This window comes from Platalea leucorodia (genome assembly GCF_965183815.1).
Source record: "Platalea leucorodia genome assembly, chromosome: 2".
Lineage (NCBI taxonomy): Eukaryota > Metazoa > Chordata > Aves > Pelecaniformes > Threskiornithidae > Platalea > Platalea leucorodia.
In genome coordinates, this window is record NC_138824.1 from 82106042 (window position 1) to 82128761 (window position 22720).

At 40.6% G+C, this 22720-nt stretch overlaps 1 protein-coding gene across 1 annotated transcript in view; it reads left to right on the forward strand.

The window, feature by feature from the left end:
* The window catches only part of EGFL6 (EGF like domain multiple 6), a gene marked incomplete at its 5' end in the record, with an annotated part of 44148 nt that extends 22934 nt beyond the window's left edge, over window positions 1-21214 (forward strand). Inside the window, 5 exons of the mRNA XM_082333747.1 lie at window positions 6010-6339; window positions 14934-15014; window positions 17744-17830; window positions 19199-19464; window positions 20657-21214. Of these exons, the coding sequence (XP_082189873.1) occupies window positions 6010-6339; window positions 14934-15014; window positions 17744-17830; window positions 19199-19464; window positions 20657-20752 (860 nt within the window). The 3' untranslated portion in view covers window positions 20753-21214. The remainder of the gene's footprint in view (window positions 1-6009; window positions 6340-14933; window positions 15015-17743; window positions 17831-19198; window positions 19465-20656) is intronic.
* Between the last annotated feature and the right edge of the window lie 1506 nt (window positions 21215-22720).

Below are 22720 nucleotides of genomic sequence, written 5' to 3' on the forward strand. Positions count from 1 at the left end.
CATAAACTTAGTAGAACACACTAAATGGAAGAGATTTAATGCAAGAGAGGGTAGAAGAATAACGCACAGTAATGAGAGAAATCAGAGCCATAGGCAGAAGGTAAAAAGGTGAGGGTCTAGCTAAAAGATATATACAACAATAGAGGGGGAAAAAATAGAGTCAGTGGTAGGTAAAACCTGAAAAGCAGTGGTGCTAAAAAGAGACTGGTTTATCTGGTGGTAATTCCCACACATACACCTTTTTTTAAAGGGAAGAGGAGGAGGTTCTTTTAACCTGGAATGTTTCAATAGTTGATTTTTACTGCAATCCTCAAAAAGGTCTGATCAGTGTTAACTGATGGGGGCAGGACATGCGTTTTGTTATCAGGGAAAATGTTTTTTCAAACAATGATAGAAACAGCAATTAGATGTACCAGCCTACACTGAAATGCTAAGTGTTCTCCATGTTATACAGCAATTGTGGAAAACCTTGAAGTCAAAGGCAGTTTTGCTGTTGGGTTTAATAGGATGAGAACACTGTCCTGGGAATTTGGGGGCTGGAGGCTGTGGCTTCACATTTCTTTTGGTGGCAGTGGCTGCAGCTCCTGCAGCCCATCCCAGCTCCCAACAGATGGGCCTGGGGTTGTGCTGCAGTGAAATGAAAAGCTTCTTAAATATGTCCTCCACATAATTATTCCCGCAGGGTGGGAATCCTGTTTTCACAGGGAACCATTAATTCTTTATAGCAATTGTCTCTAGTATATAACAAACTGCCTACCATGGCAGCAGTATTAGCTTTTTCTAACAAATGAAAAACATTTTAATGTATAGCTTAATTTTCAGAGTATGAAATGAGAGTAACTAAGCACATTGTTTATAATGAAACTTCCATGGCTACATCTCCTCATGCTACCAAATAACCCAATAAGTGAGGTAATGTAAAATTCACATTTGCGCAGAAGGTGGGGGAAATTATTTCATTTAATTTGTATGTCAATATACTAACTTTGGAGAAACCTGCTGAAACATCAGGCTGCAAACAGTGCTGCTTGCATGGATACGACCTGTGATGGTTCAGGCACCCTTTTGCCATTCAACACTCTTATACGCATGAAACACTGGAGGCTGTTTCTGAACTGTCTGTAGGATACATTTCATTTGAGAATGCATAGAGGTATAACCTTTCAAATGCTCCCTAAAAGTGTCCTAGCCATTTCCACATCTGGCCTCTATCTTGCTGCAATCTGTTGCTGTTTTTGGGTTCATGTGTTTCCTGATTTCCTATTGTGCATTGAAAAACCACATTTCCCTCACCACATGCTTCTCTGTGTATTCCAGCTTTTATTGAAGAATAAGAGTCTCACAAGGTTCCATAAGCAATTAAGATTCCTGGGGAAAAAATGAACCTATTTTTGATTCACTTTTTTTGGTAGGAAACTACAAAATAACAGGAAAAAGCAGTACTAACTTAAAGCCTACAACCTTCAGGCATCACTCTAAGGAGCTCAACAATGGCACTCTTGTTATTGCCTGGCTGGAGGCAGAGGCTACTATTCTTCGTTATGCTTTGCTGGATATCTAAATGGCAATACAGAGTCGTGACAACTCCCTTTGTCCCTTTTGTATTACTCCGGTTCTTTTTTTGCTCATAGAGTAACCCCTAAAACCCATATATGATTTTGCTTTCTTATTAACTTGCCAGTCCTGAGAAAAGTTGGGTTTCACATAATAAAATTTCAAAGCTTAAAAAGCAATTCGGGTCATATCACTGGTGAGATTCTTACAATTTAATTCAGTACAGAGCCAAATACTGCTGTCAGCCTTTAATATATAACAATTAAGCTTTTGTCATACCACATTTCCTACTGGAAGCGTTGCTGGCTGGTTTAGTCATGTATTAAGCACAGTCCAGTGTGATGAACTTGCCCTGATTTCTCAAAGCATCCTTCCCTGAATAAGATGGTAAGAATTCTAGAAACGAAACAGGCTAGAAATACATATTGCTAGATGATATTCCATGATGCATAAAAGAGAATGGTAGTCTAGAATATGTGTTTAACCTATGTATGAAAGCTTTCAGACTCTCTTAAGACTATCTAAGAGAGGTTGAGAACTTTTAGAATGATTTCTGAAACCACATCCTGCTGATCTAATCTTTACTCGCATCTACAGACTCCCCCTAAACATGGTAAGTGGTTGTCTGTATCCCTCATCCCCTCTCCAGCTTCTGTATACGGAAGCTACAAAGGGAGCTACAAAAGGACTTGTAAGCCAATCTCCTACGCTTGTCTCTCACCAGGTTTTTAAATATACTGCTAGGTGCGAAGGTGGAAGCAGTGCGGTGCCTGCTGGAGTGCAGAGCAAGCTGTCTCCTCTTGCAGCCCCCTTGTATTCAGAGCCCCAGCCAGCGCCGGATGCGGTCACGGGGCATGTGGGAGGAAGACGGATCGCTGTCTGTACCTCTCCTCTATCATCCCAAGAGTATTTCCCTTTACACAATATAGCACAGAGACAGGAAGTCGGCATCTGCTCTCTCTATATTTTTTCCAACTCAACTTTCACAACTTGGTCATTAAACATCCTACACCAAGCCATTTCTGTGGTCATATAATCTTGCACAGCAACTGATGACAGAAAAGATTTACTTTTCACTCTCAGTCACTATTTGCCTTTGGTTTTCACCTCTCTCTAATTCAAAGAAATAAAATACCTTTGAAAGCTGAGATATTTTCATACTAGGGCAATAAACAATAACTGTATAAGAGCAGGAGGTGTTAATCTACATCCTTTCTGATGGAAGGTGTATAAAGAAGAGCTGGGATGAAATGCACTCCGTTTCTTTTCACTTTCTAAATTTCTCTATGCAGTCACGTGGATGGATAAACGCACAAATATTTGTGAGCAACACCTGTACATTTATATACATGTGTTGGGGCGAAGGGTCCTGAAAAATCACTGCCTCAGCTGTAGCACGCCAGATTGTCAGAGAAGGTGAGCTGTTTTAAGTCCACAGGCAGTGGATTCCACAGAACAGACTGAGTTTAAGGTGATCCATCGTTACATTGGATTATTCCTCCTGCAATTTATGGGTAGACATAAAAAGCTTTAAATCCACCCCTCCGGGTACTCTAAAGCTGAAGGCAGATTAGAAGGATACTAGTGATATGTCCTAAAATATGTTTGGTGTCTAGTCCCTCTTTTTCCCCATGAGCATGCAGATTTTCATACTGCAGCACCAAACTGGAGTCTGCAAGCGCATGGGGATTATACACTTTCATCCCCCTATTTTTGTGACTCCTGTCAGTTGATTTTCTGCACTGCTTAGTTTTGCACGTACAGGAGATTGGCTTTCTGACACCACAGAGGTTATTATGTTGAGCTGTAAGAATTTTTCATTTCACTAGGAAGACTTCAAAGCAGAAACTAAAAGCAGATGTTCAGGTTTGCTGAGCAGTCAGTCCTGGCTTGAAAATCTCCATAGTCTCTTTATTAACAGCCTGAAGTTTCTTGTTACTGATTGTCAAGAGGAAATTTGTTTGGAATGAAGCTTTCCTGTTAAAATTTTTATTGCTGCATTCTGAGTTTAGATCCAGAGAACCTTACATCCTTCATGACATCATCCTCCAGAGGAAAGACTCACTTAGTGGAGTATTAGTAAGGCGTTTACTTGCAAGTATCTGACAAGCAAGACTACAAGTTTTATCCAAAGGAAAAGAAAATCAAAATCTTCAGTTTTGATTTATTTTTTATTGGCATCCATTTACTTTATACCTCCAAATGCAGCCTCAGAAAATCTGCATGCTCCAGTGAGCACACCAAGAGAGTCTGATTTTGTTCCTGGGATATTAAATAGCATGTGGTTGCATTTGCCATGAATGAATTGTGATGAATTGACAGTGATAGGATTGTATTTTCCAGGAGTGAATATAAATTCAAGGAACTTTCCCCTTTTCCTACTAGGCTACAGTTCTATTTTATTAACTGGTATTTTTTCTTCTGCTATGTTTCTGTGAAAAGAAGCACACAGAAAAAAGTACTGCCTAAGGTTACAAATCCAGTCCATCTGTCCCAAAATACTACTATAAAGTTTTTATTATTACAAAGTGAGGAGCAAAATAGGAACATATTTTTGCCCTGATAATGCAATCACTAGACAGCAAAAGCAGAGGGAAATAAAAATAGCTGACTTCTCCCACCACCATTTGCAATCCCAAAAGACTGTAGGCACTACAGCATCAATACTGATCGAGAAGCAAAGATAGGAAGCAGTATATAGGGCTATTCTGACCCATTGGTGGAAACGGTCTCCATCTATGAAAGAGCCTTTGTACAGCACACTGGAACTGCTCAGCTCTCGTTATTTCCTAGGTACTTCATATAAAGGACTCAAACTCTAGAAGGCTGTCAGTAGCTTATGACATGGTTGTGCTATCCTGCTTACCAGTCCTTCTTCCTAACCCACACAGATTCAGGCTGTGGCCAGCACTAGAGGGCTAAGTATATAATTGCCTACTGACTGGTCATGTCATAGCAGTCATGAAATCCTGAGTTGATTCAAAAGCCTCATTGTCTCAAGCCTCAAAGTCCATTGCCATGGACTTTAAACCCCAAGGACACTCTCTTCCTCAGTAGCGCTGGTACTATGACAGGTAGGGACGTGGTTAACTCTAGCGGAATCCTTATGGTAGGGTGGGATCATCACATAAACTAGAACTCCTCAGATTTATGTCTTCTCTAAAACTCGTGTATTTGTCACACAAACCCTTCCAGACCTAGTTTTGCCACAGTGGTGTTCCTCAACTGATGTTGAGCAGCAACTGATGTTGCTGATAAAAAGCAACAAGTGCAGTATTGCCATAATTTCTCCTTTGAATTTGCTTTGTACTGTACCATACAACTGTACATACCTTGACAAACTGATCTGAAGTAGTCCTAGCTTTAACCCTCAGTTATGATTTGGCTATCAGCACGAAGAGCCATCAGTCTTTGTCAGATGACAGAAGAGTACATCTGGAAGGGACTAAAAAAAATCAGTTAGTCTGTTCTTTTCCTCTGAGGCAGATTATGTCCAGCATATTAATGACAGTTGGTAGCCTAACAATTTTTTAAAACTTCTAGTGATACAGTTCAAATAATCTAAAAGCGGCTTGCTCCTGTGTTTTACTATCCTATAGCAAGGATAGTAAGCAAGTTTTTCATAATATGTAACTAAAACCTCTCCTCGTGTCACGTAAACTGATAATTTTCTTAGAGAACATGGAGAACAGTTGGCCAACATACTGTCTCAGAGGAGCCCTTTGCACTCCTACTGGGTCCCACCACTGGTGGAAAATCAATCAATCAAGAGGAATCATAAAATAGTAAAAATCTCAGGAAATTTTACATTTATGTTCTAGTCCACCTTGGAATTGCAAGAAGATAATAATTTGGCATTCTTGAATGCCTCTCTGACGTTTTGGGGTTTACCCTTTAGAAGTAAATATCCCTTAAAGCTAAATGAAATCTGACAGAGCAGCTTGACGTGTCTCCTCTCAAACTACATTCCATTTCAGTGGCTTTCAGCCTGTGGTGCATGTAAAGTTAGGCCAGAAAAGTTCACAAAAGATAGCTAAGAAAAATGCTCATTGCTGGTAGGCTGACATTTGTTATGCAGGGAATCACACCTCCATGGACAATTTTTAATAGTCCACAAATTGAAGAAGGATAATTTTTTTTTTACCCGAGCTCCAGTGTAAAAATAACTAGTGTAAGGGGCTCTATGGCCTGTTACACAGGAGTCCAAATGAAGTTATGACAGAGGGTCACTTTGGCCTTTTCACTGTAACTTAAACGGAGGGTCGTCTGCACAACAGAGCTAAACACGTGTATGTGTATTCAGTTCTGTGCAGAGCTGAACTTGTATCTCATAGTAGAGAATTTGGCTGTATGGGTCTCTGGATATGGTAAAGGATGCCAAGGTGCCATTTATAAATGTTGTCATTGCTGAATGATTCCTTAGATGAATATTTAATGTTTTCTTCTTGGTTCTAGTTATCCCCAAAAAGTCAGTGAAGGAAATTGCAAGAATCCCTGGAACAGCTAAGGACACAATTAAGAAACTTCTTGCACATAAAAACAGTGTGAAAAAGCATGAAACAATCAAGAATGCGATCCCAGAAGCAGCCGTGACACCAGCTTCTAAGACCCACTTGCAGTTATTGGACTATGAAGGTGGTATTGATCTTGGTGGGAGCTACACTGAGGAAGAGAAAGAAACTGAAGCTACAGCAGAAGAGGATGCAGAAGAGTCAGATGAAGAGGAGAAGGAAGATTTTGAGAATCAAATTGACCATGAACGAAGCCTTAGAGGAGATGTCTTTTGTAAGTTTCTTCATTTTTCTAGAAATCTGTTTTCAGTGTAAAAATATATATAAACGTGAACAAAATCAACACAAAACATTACAGTCATTTTATCAGAATTTACTTGTAGAGAATGAAAAGCAACCTAACATATACCTACTGGTGAGACTAAAGGTACTGAATCTCCCTTTTAGGGGAATCTGTCTGCAGTCAATGTGAGCACTGTCCCGACAGCCACTCTGCGGGCTGTGCTTTCAGAGCAGCTTAGGCACAGCACATAGCTTCTCCCCATTTTCTTCACAGAAGCCCCAGCAAAACAAGATAGTGTGCTGCTTCATTACGAGTAAGACAATAATTAGCTTTGATTCGTGATAGGCATACTGATCATCCTAAGTAGCGTGCATTGTTCAGAGGAAAAACATAGACTTTGGTGTCCTTGTGTTTCAAATAATATAGACCATATAATAGGTACCGCTGTTCATGTCATTCCCAACAGAAAAATAGCAATGTGAATCACAGAGGGTTTTTTTAATCCCTTTTGTTTAAATGTCAGGGTTTATCTGAATGGACACTCTCAAATTTAAAGCATTTGATGGTATTTGAACCGGAGCCTTGCTTAATTTCTGACATTAGTCATTTATCTGGAAGATTGCCGTAGGTTTCCTTAGCCTGCTCTCAGGTGTTTCCTACCAACTATTATCTTTTATGCTATGCAATTTCTTGCTGTGTTCTTTAAAGTTTTCAAATGCATTTTAATTGGCTTTTAGTACATCTGGCTCAGTCAAACATTCTTCAAGGTAGTGGCAAAAACATGTAATATGAAATATACACCCTGTTAATAGTTTATTCATGACACTTTCTCTTTTCCAAAGTATAGAAAAATAATAAATACTATCCCACAGTGATAAAAATTATGCACCAAGTTTCATAATGATAAAAATGAACACAAATGAAGTTTAAGTTAGCATTCAAATCATTGCTATTTGATTTGAAAAGACACATAAGTATAATTTTTTTAAAGGAAAGATCATTTTAAAGTCCTCTGGAAAAAACGGTCTGTAATATTGGTACTGTAAGAAAGCCAAGAAAAAATGTGATCATGCACCTAAATACATTTGAGAATACAAGCTTCTTTGCCAAAGGCACTCTTCTCCTAAAATTGCCTTTTTTCGGTTTTTAGTGATAATTGGCCTTTTTCAGTTCAGGCTAATAGACTAATATTGCTTCCCCAGTTTATGCTAGCAAGCTGATAAACAGAGTGAACTCAGGTCTTTGTTCTCCAACCTCCTCCCTTCCTGCAAATATTAACTGTGAGCGCTTATGGCATATTTCAAGTTTGCTGACAACACCAAACTGGGGAGGGCGACCCATTCGCTAAAGGGCAGCGCTGTTATTAAGAGGGACCTGGCCAGGCTGTGGAAATGGGCTGACAGGAACATTATGACATTCAACAAAAGCGAATGCGAAGGGAGAGAAAAGCCTCATGCAACATTACAGACATGGGATGACTGCTTAGGAAAAAGCTTTGCAGAAAAAGGGAAGTAGTTCTTCCCTTCTGTTTGGCACTTGTGAGGCCACATCTGAGGTGCTATGTCCAGTTTTGTGCTTTCCATTACAAGACAGATGTGCACATCTGTGCATGAGTCTAGCAGTGCTCCACCAAGGTCAGGGGTCTGGAGAACATGGCATGTGAAGAGAGGCTGAGAGTAACTCTTTTTTTCGGCCTTAAGAAGAGAAGGCTAAGGGGAGATCTTATAGCTGTCTTCAAGTATCTAATGGAAGGTTATAGGGAAGGCAGAGCCAGACTCTTCTTGAAAATATACAGCAATAGGACAAGAAGTAATGAATACAAGTTGGAACAAAAAAAAAAAAATTCTGATTAGATATAATGAAAAGAATATTTTACCATGAAGGTGGACAAAAATTCATACAGGTATGAAGAGATGTTGTGAAATATCCATCCTTGGAGATATTCATAATATGACTGAGCTGGGCCTTGAGCAACCTCCTGATGAGGAGGTCAGACTAGGTGGCCTACAGATGTCCCTTCCAACTTACATGATTCTATGATTCATTCTATACTTTCAACCAAGCATTTCAAAGCAGTTTAGAAAACAGTGGTATCCAGTGTGTGTCTAGACCTGCATCCTGGAAGATGCTTAGATGCCTCTCTCGTACTGTAAGCACATAAGCTCACAATTCAGGAATGAGTGATATTTCCAAAATATCAAAACAGCTGCCACCTAGCCACATGCAAAAATACACTTCTGCACCTCAGCTTTTAACTGGGCCAAATGGTGAAAATACTCAGGACTGACGTGCCACTTCAAGCCCTTCCTTGCACAAGAAGAAAAGCTCAGGGTGGGATTACTAAAGCGAGGGAATGATAGATAGAGCTCTCTCTGTCATGGTGGGACCTTCGTGTATTGAGAGCCCTCTTCAGACCTTATGACTGTCAGAGGTAGAAGGCAGTTGGCATACAGGCCAACACAAAAAGAGAACAGCAGGATATTCAGGTTGAAAAAGAGACCAAAAACCCCCTAACAGCCAGAGTGAAAGAAGTATGTTCATGTTTCCATCTGATAAATTGGGAGGCTCAGCTGGCATACAGGAGATTGCCACTAATTCGAAATCTGTATTGCACAGACAGCAGGGACTTCAACCCACCTTACCTTCTCCAATGACTGTCATAAGCTCCAGGCTATACTGAATCTCTCTGCTTTTTGTCAAACATTTCTGTCTAATGGTGCCACGACTCCCGAGTTGAGGATCCTGTGCTCAGGATGGCACTGTCACTCTGGCCAACCAGACCAGATTTATTACCTAAACCTCAGCCTATCTCTTTACTCACCCTTTCACTCCTGACAAGCTTATGCCGCTTCCTATCCATGTTCTAAGGATCCCTTCATAAATCACTTACCTAAAAGAGGTAGCAGGTGCAGCAGCTGAAGCAAAATCGGGGCTGAAGTTTTCACTGGATGACAGGCTACCCTTGGGGTTCAGCCTTACCATTCTGGTACTACCAAATGCATTTGAGAGTCTCAGACCAAAGGATTAAGTGACTTGCCTCTGTTCTCTCACAAGAAGCAATAAAACCGAGGTCTTCTGATAGCCAATCTGATATTTTTACAACTAGAGAATTCTGTTTCACACACATTTCTACTAAAATACTATCCTAAAGAAGGACATAACTCTTCCCAGTCATAGTAATTAATCCAAAGCTAGCCGTAATTTTGCAGGAAGTATGGAGAAAGTGAGCAGAAGACAGTTGCAATATATATGGTAACTTTTGTTAAGACTAGGTTCTCAGGTACTCAAGCTTCTTCATGAAAGTAAGTTGATGCTTACATGAGCTTGCATGCACCAAGAGATACGTTCAGCTAAATGTGATTAGACTGGGAAGGACTCAAAAAGATTGACTAATTAACTGCAAAATGCTAGTGGAACCTGAGGGGATATTTACCCTCGGCAGGAGCGTGCTTCCCCGTAGTTGTGATTTCTGTAGGGACGAAAGCTTTTCTTTCCAAACAGAATTGCAAGAATATTGCTGGTCTAGCACTTTTAGGGGCATAGTACTAATAGGTTCTGTTAATAGTTATAATAAATTAAATATTTATAAGTAATACTGTTATTAGTTATAGATATATTTGTTCAAAATTCTGTGGATAAAGCGACTGTGGGCTTTTCTGTTTCCTCAATTGTAAGGCAAGGCAGCCCGTTAGAAAAAAAAAAATCATCAAAGCCAGTCCTCCTTTCTGCCTTTCTGTGATGGATGGATGGATTGATGGATTGGGGATGTAGCTCAGACATCTCAACAGGCTTCTTCTGTAACCTGCTTGGATAGGTCAGGAAGGATTGCCAGAAATAATGCCCCCCAGGGTAGGGTCACCATCTTTTTTGGTTATAAGGACATAGGGCTCTGCTCTCTGTGCCTGGTATTAAAAGGGGAACATGCTCTCCTCTGCTGGGCTACGTAACTTGATGCAGTTGCAAAGGGTGGATCATGTAACCTTCCTGTTGAGTACTCGGTGCTACAGTATTTGAGCAGTGTTAGAAAGACAGCGAGTACGTTTTTGTGAGAGTTCCCATGTGCTGCAGATTCATGCACTTCAGAATTCTACATGTTGGAATTACCAACAGTGAGATACTTTTCCCAAATTTTGTGTGTTATTTTTATATTTAGAGTAACTAGACTACCTAGGCAAAACCAGGCATAGGCATTTCCCAGGGGACAAAAAATTTAAACAGCCATAACAAGAAATAAAAATATACCACATTGCCCACAACTAGCACATTTAAATACATGTGTGCTTATACTCTGCTATATATCTGTTCTTCCAGTATGGCTGTCTCAGTAAGAGCTCAATGTGATGCCACAGATGATTTGTAAGAAATACGGTCCCACTAACAGGGAAAAAAAGGAATTAAAGCTTTAAGGATAGCACATGCATTACTGCAGACAAATAGAAAATTACTTCCAAGCTATAAACCAAGCCATATTTTTTCAGACAAAAATGTCATTTCCAAATGCACTGTAAGTAATTTTATATACAGCAGTTGGCAAAGCAGAGGTTTGAAACAAAGTGCACATAAAGGAAAATCTATCAGTGTTTTCACTAAGCTCCTTTAGCACCACAGAGTCACTTACCAGTCGCTTACCAGTGCTTTTGTACTGTTTCTGAAGGGTGCCCATAAAACAGTGCTCCACAGACCTATTCTACTTAGCTTCTGCTTGGTGGGTTTGGGGTTTCAGCTTCTTTTTTTTTTTCTTTCTTTCTTTTTTTTCTTTCTTTTTTTTCTGTTTTCTTTTTCTACTTTGAAACTTTTAACATTGCAGCTTAGTCCAAGCAGTGCTTTTCCAGACGTGCTCCTGAAGCTTCCTATCGCTTCTGTGATCTCGTTGCCCCTTATTTGACTTACAGACTGACTTGATGGTCTATCTACGTGGTACTTTTCAGGCGGACCTGAGCTCACTTTAGTTGTGCTCCAAGCAAGCTGGGCGCAAGCCAGCTCCAACCAAGAAGTCATGTAGTCAGAGCTGGCACAAGTGGCAGACCAGTGCTAACAAACCTGTTTGACAGGCAGAGTGAGCTGGTGTCTGCCTGCACTCCTAGGAGGACACTGCTGTGCACTGTAAGAAAGGATATGCTTGAACCTAACTAGCTCTTTTGCTACATCTTTTAGTGGCAGTCTGTTATCTTCCTTTACTTAGCTATCTAAAGGTCCCCAGACATGGGGATGGCTAGGAGGTGACTCTCAAACCTGATCTATTTTGTTATGTGCAGCGCTCCCTGTAAGCATGGTGGTTTTTAAGTGGAATTCTAGTTTCATGTATAAATTTGTTTCTAAATCCCCTTCATGGCACCCTGTTTAGGCACGTTTGTACTAGAACAATGTCTCAATGCTTCTTTTCAGCACTACTTTCTCATTTCCTGAGGTTATTGCTGAGAAGCGTTTCCATGATTGCAGACACCCTCAGTAGTTTCAGAGATGGTTTATGTGAGTCCTATTATTTTCTAGGGAAGTACTTGCAGCCCGATAGAGCTGGCTGGGGCTATTCTATTTTGCAGAAAGTCTCTTTCCTTGCTGCAGCCCCTGATATATAATACAATTGACAAACTGCATCTAATATGGCTCAAAGAGATTCCCCCTCCTCAGAACAGGGGCAATACTCAGATATATGTCGCAGATAGCAACACTGAATTTCTTGTAGATGCAGGAACCTGTGTCAGCAACAAGGTGGCTGTTCTCAGGACCAGAACGTCACCAATTTACTTATGCTCAGCTCATCACAGACATTCATAGACACAACTCCTATGGAAATTGGTGGTAGTTAGTTACATAGGTACCTCTGAAGACCGAGGCACTAGTTCACTCTGCCGCTAATTCCTGCTAATAAGATCAACCCATCTTACCTCATAAGAGTATCAGGATGACATCAATGGTTAAGAATGTGTGGCACCATGATACGAAGGGGTTTATATGTAGAGATTATATAGTAGCTAGAGCTGCAGATAAGTCAATGGGTGGGCACCAGCAGTACAGAAAGAAGGATAGACTCTACTGTGCCTTAAAATGGGATGTATGTGAGCTTTTGTTGGTGAGAGTATGTTCTTCAGGAACATGAGACAAGGCCTGCCTTTCTGCAAGCACCACCTGACAACAGAAGAGCTGAAAAGAACAATCCTGACTCCTGCCTAGTACTTAGGAGGGGGTAGACTTTGAATCCTGGCTATGTCCAATGATGGTCTTACGTAAAATGTGGGCACATTCCAAGAAGTAAGGTTTCTTGGAAACCTTTTTGTAAGCTGAAGCTTATGGTATCTCATAATACACAGGTGATATCTTCCAATAAGTGGAGAACCTGAGTGTAATGCCTGACACTGAAAACAAAAATAGATTTGGATACAAAATTTGGCTCTTTTTATGTACATGACAGTTCTTCACTTGAAGCATCTGCAGCACACAGCTACACCTGCATGTATATCCCTCAAGTGAATTCAAGTGTAATTCAATAACTCAATAAATAAATCATTCTGGCAGCTGTTGTCTTCTGTTAAATCACTCCACTCTTTCCAGAACTGATCATCTTTTAATAGCTCTCTTCATTTTGGCAAGGGTTTTCACAGCCTGGGCCTCTTTCACTAAGTACGAGGCTAAGTTTATGGCATGACAGTAAACTTAACACCTGATCTCTGTGTGCCTGTTCCTAAATGTGTATATGTAGACATATATTAATTTGGAGAAAGATATATTAATCCTTGCCTTAAGTAAGAATATTATCCAGGTGATTTAAGCAATGGTCTGGGTGAGGGAAAGGCTGCAAGGGCAACAAGAGAAGACATGCTCCTGGCAATTCATCAGAAAGCTCTTAAGATTGCATGAGTCTCCTTTCTTGGCTCAATTCAGCATCTCTGGAAGTGCCTCCAGGGCCTCTTCGTTAGTGTGTGTTTTCTCTGGTGTACACACAGAGCAATTTTTGACAGTTTTGAAGGAGCAGAAAGGTTAAGAACATGGCATAGTCTTTATGGTGCTAGGAGGCTCTGGACTGTAGTGGATTCTAAGTATATTCTTAAAATTGAGTATGTGTTTACGACTGTGAGTATGTTGGAGTATTTTGATGGAAAGCCCTAGCTCAGTGGAACTCACAGGAACAAACTCCCCTCTGAACAAATGTGCATGCATGGGAAAGTAATGACTTAAAATATTTGGCATTTGCAACTTTCTAATAGCATGTATGATACAATGCAGAGTAGGGAAAAGTAATTTCCATTTCCGTAGCTCCTATCATCTGGCACTTCTGAGGAAGTCTGAGCTTTTCTTAGCGCTGCTGCCCACATGGTGTGGCTGAAAAGTGAACTTCTGTCTGTCAGGCTTTCCACTAACACCTTCTATAAGCAGTAATCCAAAGGATTCTACCTCACTCCTCCTCTAAAATGGCACATTTAAGCTCCTCCTGTTTTCATAGGTGTGTATGTATATATCATAGGTATCATCTGCATATGTGTTTGCAAAGGATGGAATCCTCTGCCAGTGAAAGCAGATCTTCCCCTTATCTCACGTGTTGATTAGTTACTTACACAGGCTCTGCACAAAGAATTTGAGACTATTTTTTTTTAAGTGTGTGCACTTCTCTATTAATCACTTAAAATAGTACAAAAGAAGCTTAATCGCAGGACTTATAGTATTTTAGAGTATTACTTAGAGTAAATAAGAGTTTGCAAGCTTCTATATCTTTGTAGCTCATCAGACAGGAGAGGTTTTGCCTTGGTCTCTGAGGCTGCTGCTGAAAAATAGTGCTTCTTGAGTAACTACCTCCTTTAGGCCAGTATCTTAGAGAATGCACCTAACATTGATTGACTGTGCTGCTGTACCGACTCCTCCAGTTTGGCTCAAAACACATCAACCAATTTTTATGAAAGAACTTGTTTGGAGGTTTCCACCAGGACTGGTTATCAAAACATCAGGCTGCGCTTGCCAGCTGTTGCAGGGAGGGTGAGGAAGATGTAGGGCAGTCGCTGCACCCTTCCTTCCCAAAAGACAGCAGAGCTGATCAGGTTTGCAGGAGAACATGTACCCCAGCAGAGAGTACGGCTTCAGAAAAATAATTTCCTGGGGCTGCTGTCACAGGAGCATCAGCTATCACGTACTTGAATACAGAGCTGTAGGCCTTTGATCTCCCAACGTTTATGGCTTTTACAAAGTCTCTGACATTACCCATTTTTTGAGGCTGCTGTTGGCAAAGTGCTGCCAAGCTGTTGAGTCATTTTCTTCGCTGTCTGGTAGAGTTCAGGTACTTTGATCATTAGTTTTGTAGCAAGAAAGCAGATCGCCACACCAAAGAAAGATCATGTTCCATGTTTTATGACCTTGTGAATCTTGTAGCTCCATTGCCCACCGCTTAGAAGGCACAGTGCTGTGGAAAACAGCAATTTAAAGAAAGTTTTAAAATTCAGAGTTAGTATCTAAGTGGGGTTAGGAATGTGAGTTTGGTGGTGGAGTGGAAAACACATCCATTGAGTTATTTAAATAAATGATGGCAACTGGTATAAAGGAATAAAGTTCTTTTTTCTGTTCCGGTGATGACTCAGCACTTGACCAGCTGTTTTCCCTAGTTCCCAAGGTGAAAGAAGCAGCAGCCTTCGGCCCTCTCCTGGCACAGAGGAAAGTTCCAGTGTCAAGACCAGAGCAAGAAGGTAGATTATTTTTGTTCTACAGTATGTATTTTCCTGTGTATTGTGTGTTTTCATGACAACCTATATTAGCCAAGCCAGAACCAGTTTAAAAGCCTTTAACATAAAACAAAGGTTTGGTGAGTGCGTTAGTGACAGTATCTGGCCAAACCATTCTGCCAGTTCCAATGTGAGAAGCTGGTTTTGTGTCCTTTTCAAAACATACTTTAACTGTTTATAAGCCATGTGTAGAAAGTTCCCCCACATTGAAACTTGACTTCTAACTGAATTTCACTTGATTTATTTCATAGTCATGAAAAAATAAAGTAATTTCTATTGTCTATGAAATGAAACCATGTTAGAAGAGTGTTGCATAGCACGCAAAAATATGCCAATGTCCTTCAGCCATATTCTCTTGGGTTTTCTTGTGGTCCTCTGTCAGAAGTCAATAGGAGTTTTCCCTGAACAAGACTGAATAAATATTTACCCTGAATCTTAAATAGCCTGGCTATGAATTTATGATACTTCCAAATTTATCAGTAAGTCCTGTGGACATCAGAGTAAGATGATACCACCTGTTCTTTCTCACATTAAAAAATTGTTGTAAAATCAGTCAGGGGAGCGTACAAGGTCCAAGACCTGTCAATTTATGTACACAACTTAAGCTTCTGCCATGCCTTAGGAAACTGCTTCACGGACTTTCAAACAGAAGACTTCACTGCCTCTTGGGAACTATAACAGACTGCAGCGTAGTGCTGGTCAAAGCAGAGCATAAAGGCAGATCACAGAATCATAGAATCATAGAATGCTTTGGGATGGAAGGGACCTTTAAAGGCCATCTAGTCCAACCCCCCTGCAACTGGCAGGGACATATACAACTAGATCAGGTTGCTCAGAGCCCCATCCAGCCTGGCCTTGAATGTTTCCAAGGATGGGGCATCTACCACCTCTCTGGGCAACCCGTCCCAGTGTTTCACCACCCTCATTGTAAAAAATTTCTTCCTTATACCTAGTCTGAATCTACTCTCTTTTAGTTTAAAACCATTACCCCTTGTCCTATCGCTATTGGCCCTACTAAAAATTTTGTCCCCATCTTTCTTCTAAGCCCCCTTTAAGTACTGAAAGGCCGCAATAAGGTCACCCCGCAGCCTTCTCTCTTCCAGGCTGAACAACCCCAGCTCTTTGAGCCTTTCCTCATAGCAGAGGTGCTCCATCCCTCTGATCATTTTTGTGGCCCTCCTCTGGACTCGCTCCAACAGGTCCATGTCCTTCCTGTGCTGGGGACCCCAGAGCTGAATGAAATACTCCAGGTGGCATCTCACGAGAGTGGAATAGAGGGGCAGAATCCCCTCCCTCACCCTGCTGGCCACGCTTCTTTTGATGCAGCCCAGGATACGGTTGGCTTTCTGGGCTGAGAGAGCACATTGCCAGCTCATGTCCAGCTTTTCATCTATCAGTACTCCCGAGTCCTTCTCGGCAGGGCTGCTCTCAATGCCTTCATCCCCCAGCCTGTACTGATGCCGGGGATTGTCCCGACCCAGGTGCAAGACCTTGCACTTGTATCAAAGGGCACTCTCCCCCTCTGTCCTGGAGGGAAACAGTTTTCCTGTGATGGACAGAATCATCAAGCTGACTATAAAGACCTGCTAATGAGAGCCATGGAAAAAAGCAGAATCCAAAAGGGGGGACTGAGAGATCGTATTGAGCTAATGCATTTACAGGGCAGCAGCATTCTCCTGGGGAATTACCAGCCAAGCGGGCAGGGGCTGAAATGCTGGGATTGGCTGTAGCTGAGATTATTTTTAGGACAAGGTGGGTTTCACCCAAAAACAATCTACAAATGTTTCCAAATCTTAAAGAAAACAAAGCAAAACAAAACAGACAGATGTGCTGGCTGACATTAAGGATAAGATACTGGGGGTTTTCCAATTCAGAAAGCAGTAGTCTCAGAAACAATGGATTTATACAGTAAAGCTCTCTTTCTAAATGCCATGTGCTGCACTGCTCTGTCTCATGATAAGATACATGAAAAGAACAAAAAGGATGCTTCTTTCTAAGGAAATTCAGATGGCTGACATATTATTCTTAATCTGATTTGTCATGCTTGCATTGCACAGTGTTTCTTTCTTTGTGTATGTAATGCTTTTCATCTGCACAGTCACGAAGGCAGTGGTGTGCTCTGGGTGACACCCTGTTTCAGCGTGCTCTAAAGGGCAACTGATTTGGGCTATTCCCAGCTCCATGTAGTATGAGTATTAAGTGCTGACGTAAAGGATTCCTCTCATGGGAGGCCAGCTTCTCTCTTTCAATGGATAGAACTGGAGCTTGAGCATCTCAGCTGATTACAATTACAACAGTGTAACAAATGGAGAGAGGTAAACTCTAAATTTGGCAGATCCCAAACCATTTATGATGTTAGAGTTCAAAACTAACACCTCCAACTATAGCTGGCAATCAGCAGGCACTCAGTATACAGAAGTCACAGCGTCTAAACTCATGTGCAGATGGGAGATTGGCAGTAAAAAGACACAACAGATTTTCCTGTGAGTTAAAGAAAATTACTACATAAATTCTAATATTTTGCTTTTTTGCAATTTAATCTAGGTCAACACTATCTGAACTCAGCTTGTAGATAATTTTAGAATGACCTATACATTCATAACTGGGTGAATAAAGAGCGAATTATTTTTATCAGTACTTTTGATATAGTGCTCGTCTTATCTCTGAGTCTCCATTGCCAATCTTTTTTTCAGTTGATTGCAGCTTCAGTCGAGGGATCTGCGACTGGAAACAGGATGCTGATGATGACTTTGACTGGAATCCTGCTGATCGAGATAGAGGTATTTAAATATCTGTCCTCTAGCTATGTTTTGATTTGATGGCTCACCCCCTCCAAAAAAAGGGGGATGGAGGAGAAAACAGAATCAAGAATTAACTTTCCTATTAGTGGGTCATTATGAAAGAGAAAAGGAGGCAGAGCATGCTGGGAGTGGAAATTGTTTCTTTGAAATACCCAGTGGCAACTGGTGATCAGCAACATATTTCAACACATATGAATCAGAAGATGAGAAAAATTATTCGAATATAACTGTTCAGAATTGCAAGGTACAAGGCACTGGAAACCTTATTAGTTACGCGTTGTGTCTCTCCAAGACTGGTAGGGTATTTAACCACACATCTGCCATCGAGATGGACGTGGCAATGTAGTCGCTCACGTGGCTTAGACAGCACTGTGATAACTGCTCAGAAATCTCCAACTCTGCAAGACGAGCTAGTGACGGCATTCCTCAGAATGAGCCAAGGGCAGGGGCCTATTCAAAAACAACCAATACCTGACCTGGTACCAACTGCAGGCCTGCTAGAACCTGAGAAAAAGCTCCACAAATGCAATGTGTGACTGCTGTGCTGGTGTATATAAAAAGGTGTGGCTGAAGAAACTTGTTTGAAAGGACGTCTCTTCCCCTGTGACGCAGGAAATGTTGCAGAAGTTGCTGCGGTAGGGGCCGGTGGGTCCTGCAGATCCTGCAGGCCCCTTGCTCCAGTTCCTGCACACACATTCTCTCCCTCTTCCCTCACAGTCTTTCCATCCAAGTCTTTCTTCGCTAATCCTTCCTCCCCTGCTTCATTTATTTCCTTTTCTCCAAGTGCCTTCTCTGTGATGTCCCTTCCAGGAAGACCGTACCCTGACCTTACCCTGTCTCCCCGAACTTACATCTGCTGACTATGACTTTATTTATGGGCCCAGATGTTTTACTCTTTTATCACTTTGTGTGTCTCTGTCATTTCTTTGGTCCTCCAGGATTTGGGGAATAAGCTATCTGTTCCTTTATGAGTTTGTCATCACTGCAGAGGACAGTGGAGAGAGTACTGAGCTACCTCAAGTACTGGAAATGGTGAGGCACAGCAGCATCTTTCAGGCTGTTGCATTTGAAAAACCGAGGAGGTTTTGCCTTTGAAAAGCAGTGCAAGGAAGAATGACTGTAATTGCCAGTGAAATATGAACTCATCTCCTCTGTAAACTGATCTGACTTCCAACAGCGCAAGCTTATTCCTTGCAAAGTACACTCCCTGCTGCTTTTCTCCAGTCTGATTTTAAATTATTCAAGTAACACAGCTTCCATGTATTTTCTTAGCAAATATGTATTCAATTTGCTACTAAATAACACAAGTCCATTAAAGATGCATTTTCCTTTGTTTTTTGTTACAAGGCGATGGGTACTACATGGCAGTTCCAGCTTTTGTAGGGCACAAGAAGGATACGGGGCGTCTAAAACTTCTCCTCACTGACCTCAAACCAAAGAGCAGCTACTGCTTGATTTTCAGTTATCGGCTTGCTGGCGAGAGAGTGGGGAAACTTCGAGTGTTCCTGGCAAACAAAAAAACCGCTCCCGTCTGGGAGCAGAACAAAGGAAAAGATGAAAGGTGGAGAACTGGAAAAATAGACATATTTCAGGGGGCTGAAACAACCAACAGTGTAAGTACAACACAATTTATAAGCCAAATACCATCATCAACAGCTTGATTTCCTAATCCTCAAGTGTTCCACCAGCTGTTTTATAGGCATTGCTTACTGGCAATTGACAGGCTTATCTGAAATGGGAAACAGGAGCACAGATTTTAGGAGGCAGAAAAGTTATTATATGGTTGTAATTTCAGAACTGAATTACTCCAGTTGGTTAGAACATTGATGCCAGTAATCCTGTCATTTTGTAAAAACTGCATCAGGTCATAAATTAACACAAACAATTAAAATCTCTGTTTAGTATCTCATGCAAGAGAAGCATGCATATATTCCTGGAAAAATTAAAATGATCCCTGTTTCATAGAAGAGGATGCTCTCAAACCACACTAAACCAGGTATTTAGTGCAAAAGGAGGCATCACGTATAACCAAGGGCGGGCAGTCACCCTAGGAGCAGGACATACTAGCCAACAGGGAACACTGTGCACAGAAAACTGCCTCAATCAGGGCTTTAGCAAGTTTCTCCTTGAAATGCTAGGGCCTGGTTTTCATTTATGTGACTGAGCATTTTCAGTGCTATGTAAAGGCTTCTACTGTGTAATTGAATACTGTGAATATAAATGAAATGCAAGCTCTTTTCTAGGTTCTTTGCAACTGCTGGAATGAGGTAGAAAAGTCCTTACATAAATGAGAATCAGACTACAAAATAAAACCCCAGGCATCCTACTCATAAAAATGAACCTACTCTCCATATATAGTATACATTCTATACTATATATATACATACTGCATATATAGAGAGTAAATACATATGTAGTATACACACCCAAAAACTAAGGATCCAAATAGATCGAAAATGAACAGTTGTAATGTCTTCAAGAAAAGGCGTGCACTAACATCACATACTGTGATAAAACTACATTATTATAATAGGATTTCACTCAATTTGCATTTTCTTTGTACAGTGAAAACAAGTAATCTTATTAAAGGAAACCATTTGGTATTGTAAATCTGTGCAGAGGATTATCAGTCTAGTTCAAATAATACATGGAAACCCTAAAAACTGCAAGGATTTAAGTCATTAAGTCCCATATTGTGATAAAACATTCCTCAGATATAGCATTATAACTAATTAACATTAAGAGTTGCTAAATGGTTGGATAAACTACATTTTCACTGTTAATACATCTCTTTTCTTATGACAGGTCACTTTTGAATCAGAACGTGGGAAGGGCAAAACTGGAGAAATTGGAGTGGACAATGTTATATTAATTTCTGGTCTATGCCCAGAAGATACCTGATACTGGATATTGGAGTATACTGGATTTAATCCTATTTTTAATATTTGCCTTACTAGTAGTGTATTTTTGTATCATTTTCTTTATAAAAAAAAACAAAACAAAACAATAAAAACTGTGCCTTGAATTTAATGCAGCAATGAAACAGAAAAACTGACATATGCAAGATGCAGAGTACACTTTTTTATGAATTATTCTAATACATGCTTTGAGTGTAGCACTACTGTATTTTATAACTCAAGGTCGGGGTTTCTAAAGTATTATTTGTCTAGCTTTTTTACAAATTCTACATGCTTTTATTCTTTAAAATTCTTTTCAAGGCTATTCTTAAGTCTTCTATTTCATTTGTTGTACTCCACAAGAACATAAAGCAGTATTTAAGAGGATGTTACTACTTCTGGTGACATAATTTTAACTTCCTACTTAGTGTGTAGATATTCAATCTATTGAACAAGTAAGAGGAAAGAGAGGAGCTGTATTTCGTTCTTGATGGAGCTACACAAATTGTAAGTGGAATCATGTCTTTGAAGAATATTTTCATTACTAATAAAGTACGTAAAATATCTTGTCGTCAGTGTGAGTCACACAAATCACTGTTTATAAATTATCCCTTTATAGTTTTACAAGCATTTAATGTTCATCATTAACAGATGATGTTACCACCTGATACTGAAAAAAAGAACAAAAAGAATGACCCATTATTAACACTTTGGTGCCTGCTGGATTGCAGGCCTAGTTTACCTACTTTTTAGAGGTGTGAAAGAACGGTTTTCATTTTCCAGTAGACAGTGGTCACACAATAAGGCTCCTTCTTACATAACTGAAAAAAAAATGTTTGTTGCGATTCCCTTCATGTCCCTTCAAACTTCAGCAAAAGGGATGGAGACTATCCGCCATCCCCAGGAGCAGGGAGGTAAGCAGAACCTTCTCCCTCAAACTAGGAGCTGCCACCTGCCGCCACGCTCGCCCATGCACATACACATGTACGTGTACACACACATACACATACATGTAGACAGACGGGTTTGAGGGGGGTCTAGAATCCAGGTTCCACATTTTCTGAAAAGAAGTCGAATGATAATGCTGTGGAGGACAAGACCATCTTCCATCTTGTGATCTCTTCTGAAAGTGCCTAGCGGCCTGGATCCCAAGAGGACGGAGATGCCCATGGAGAAGCCCTGGTTCAGGCAATGTTCAGTTAAACGTGCATGCATGCATTTTCCTCTTGGTTAGCTCTGTGTATCCCCTTCTACGCTGACTGCTCACTGTTTATTACTAGTGACACTCTTTATTTTATTTCTTGTATGAAGAGGGGGACATCCAGAACAATTGAAGAGAACTTTATAGAGAAACACTAAAGAACCTTGAAGAATTCAGCCTATGTGAACCTCAGCTTTTTAACAAAATACAACTCCGAAAGTTCAAACACCTTGAACTGCACCTATGAAGCAAGTCAGGGATGCTTGAGACATTTCTTGTTGAAACAATATTTTTGCATTTCACACACAGCTGAGGAAAGGCTAAGCAAGACTGGAAATGTCTGGAAAGTGTACAATAGCTATGTAATCAGAAAGTGCTTGTTCTTTTTTAGAACTGGTTTGTGTTCCGAAACAGGTTCTCTGAGAACTGTACAGGGACTTCAGCATTGACATATGAATTTCTTTCCTGGTGTCTTTGGAGGTCCTGAGGAAATTACAGAATAAGGACTTGAGAAAACCAAATTCTCTTTAATCTCAGGCAAAGACCCTGGGAGTTTCAAAGCAAGGGTAAGGTTCTCTCAGTAGTGGATTGGATGCTGACTGTGATCTCAGGATGCCTGAAGAATCTGGTCAGAATGAGGCAGAAAAGTGAAACAAGTATTTTTCTGGACTCGCTCCTCCTTGTCTGACTCTCTGGAGTTGAACTACCGTTACTGAAGACCGAGAAAAGGAATGATCAGTTTTATTGAAATCAAATTCTGTGTCTAACTTC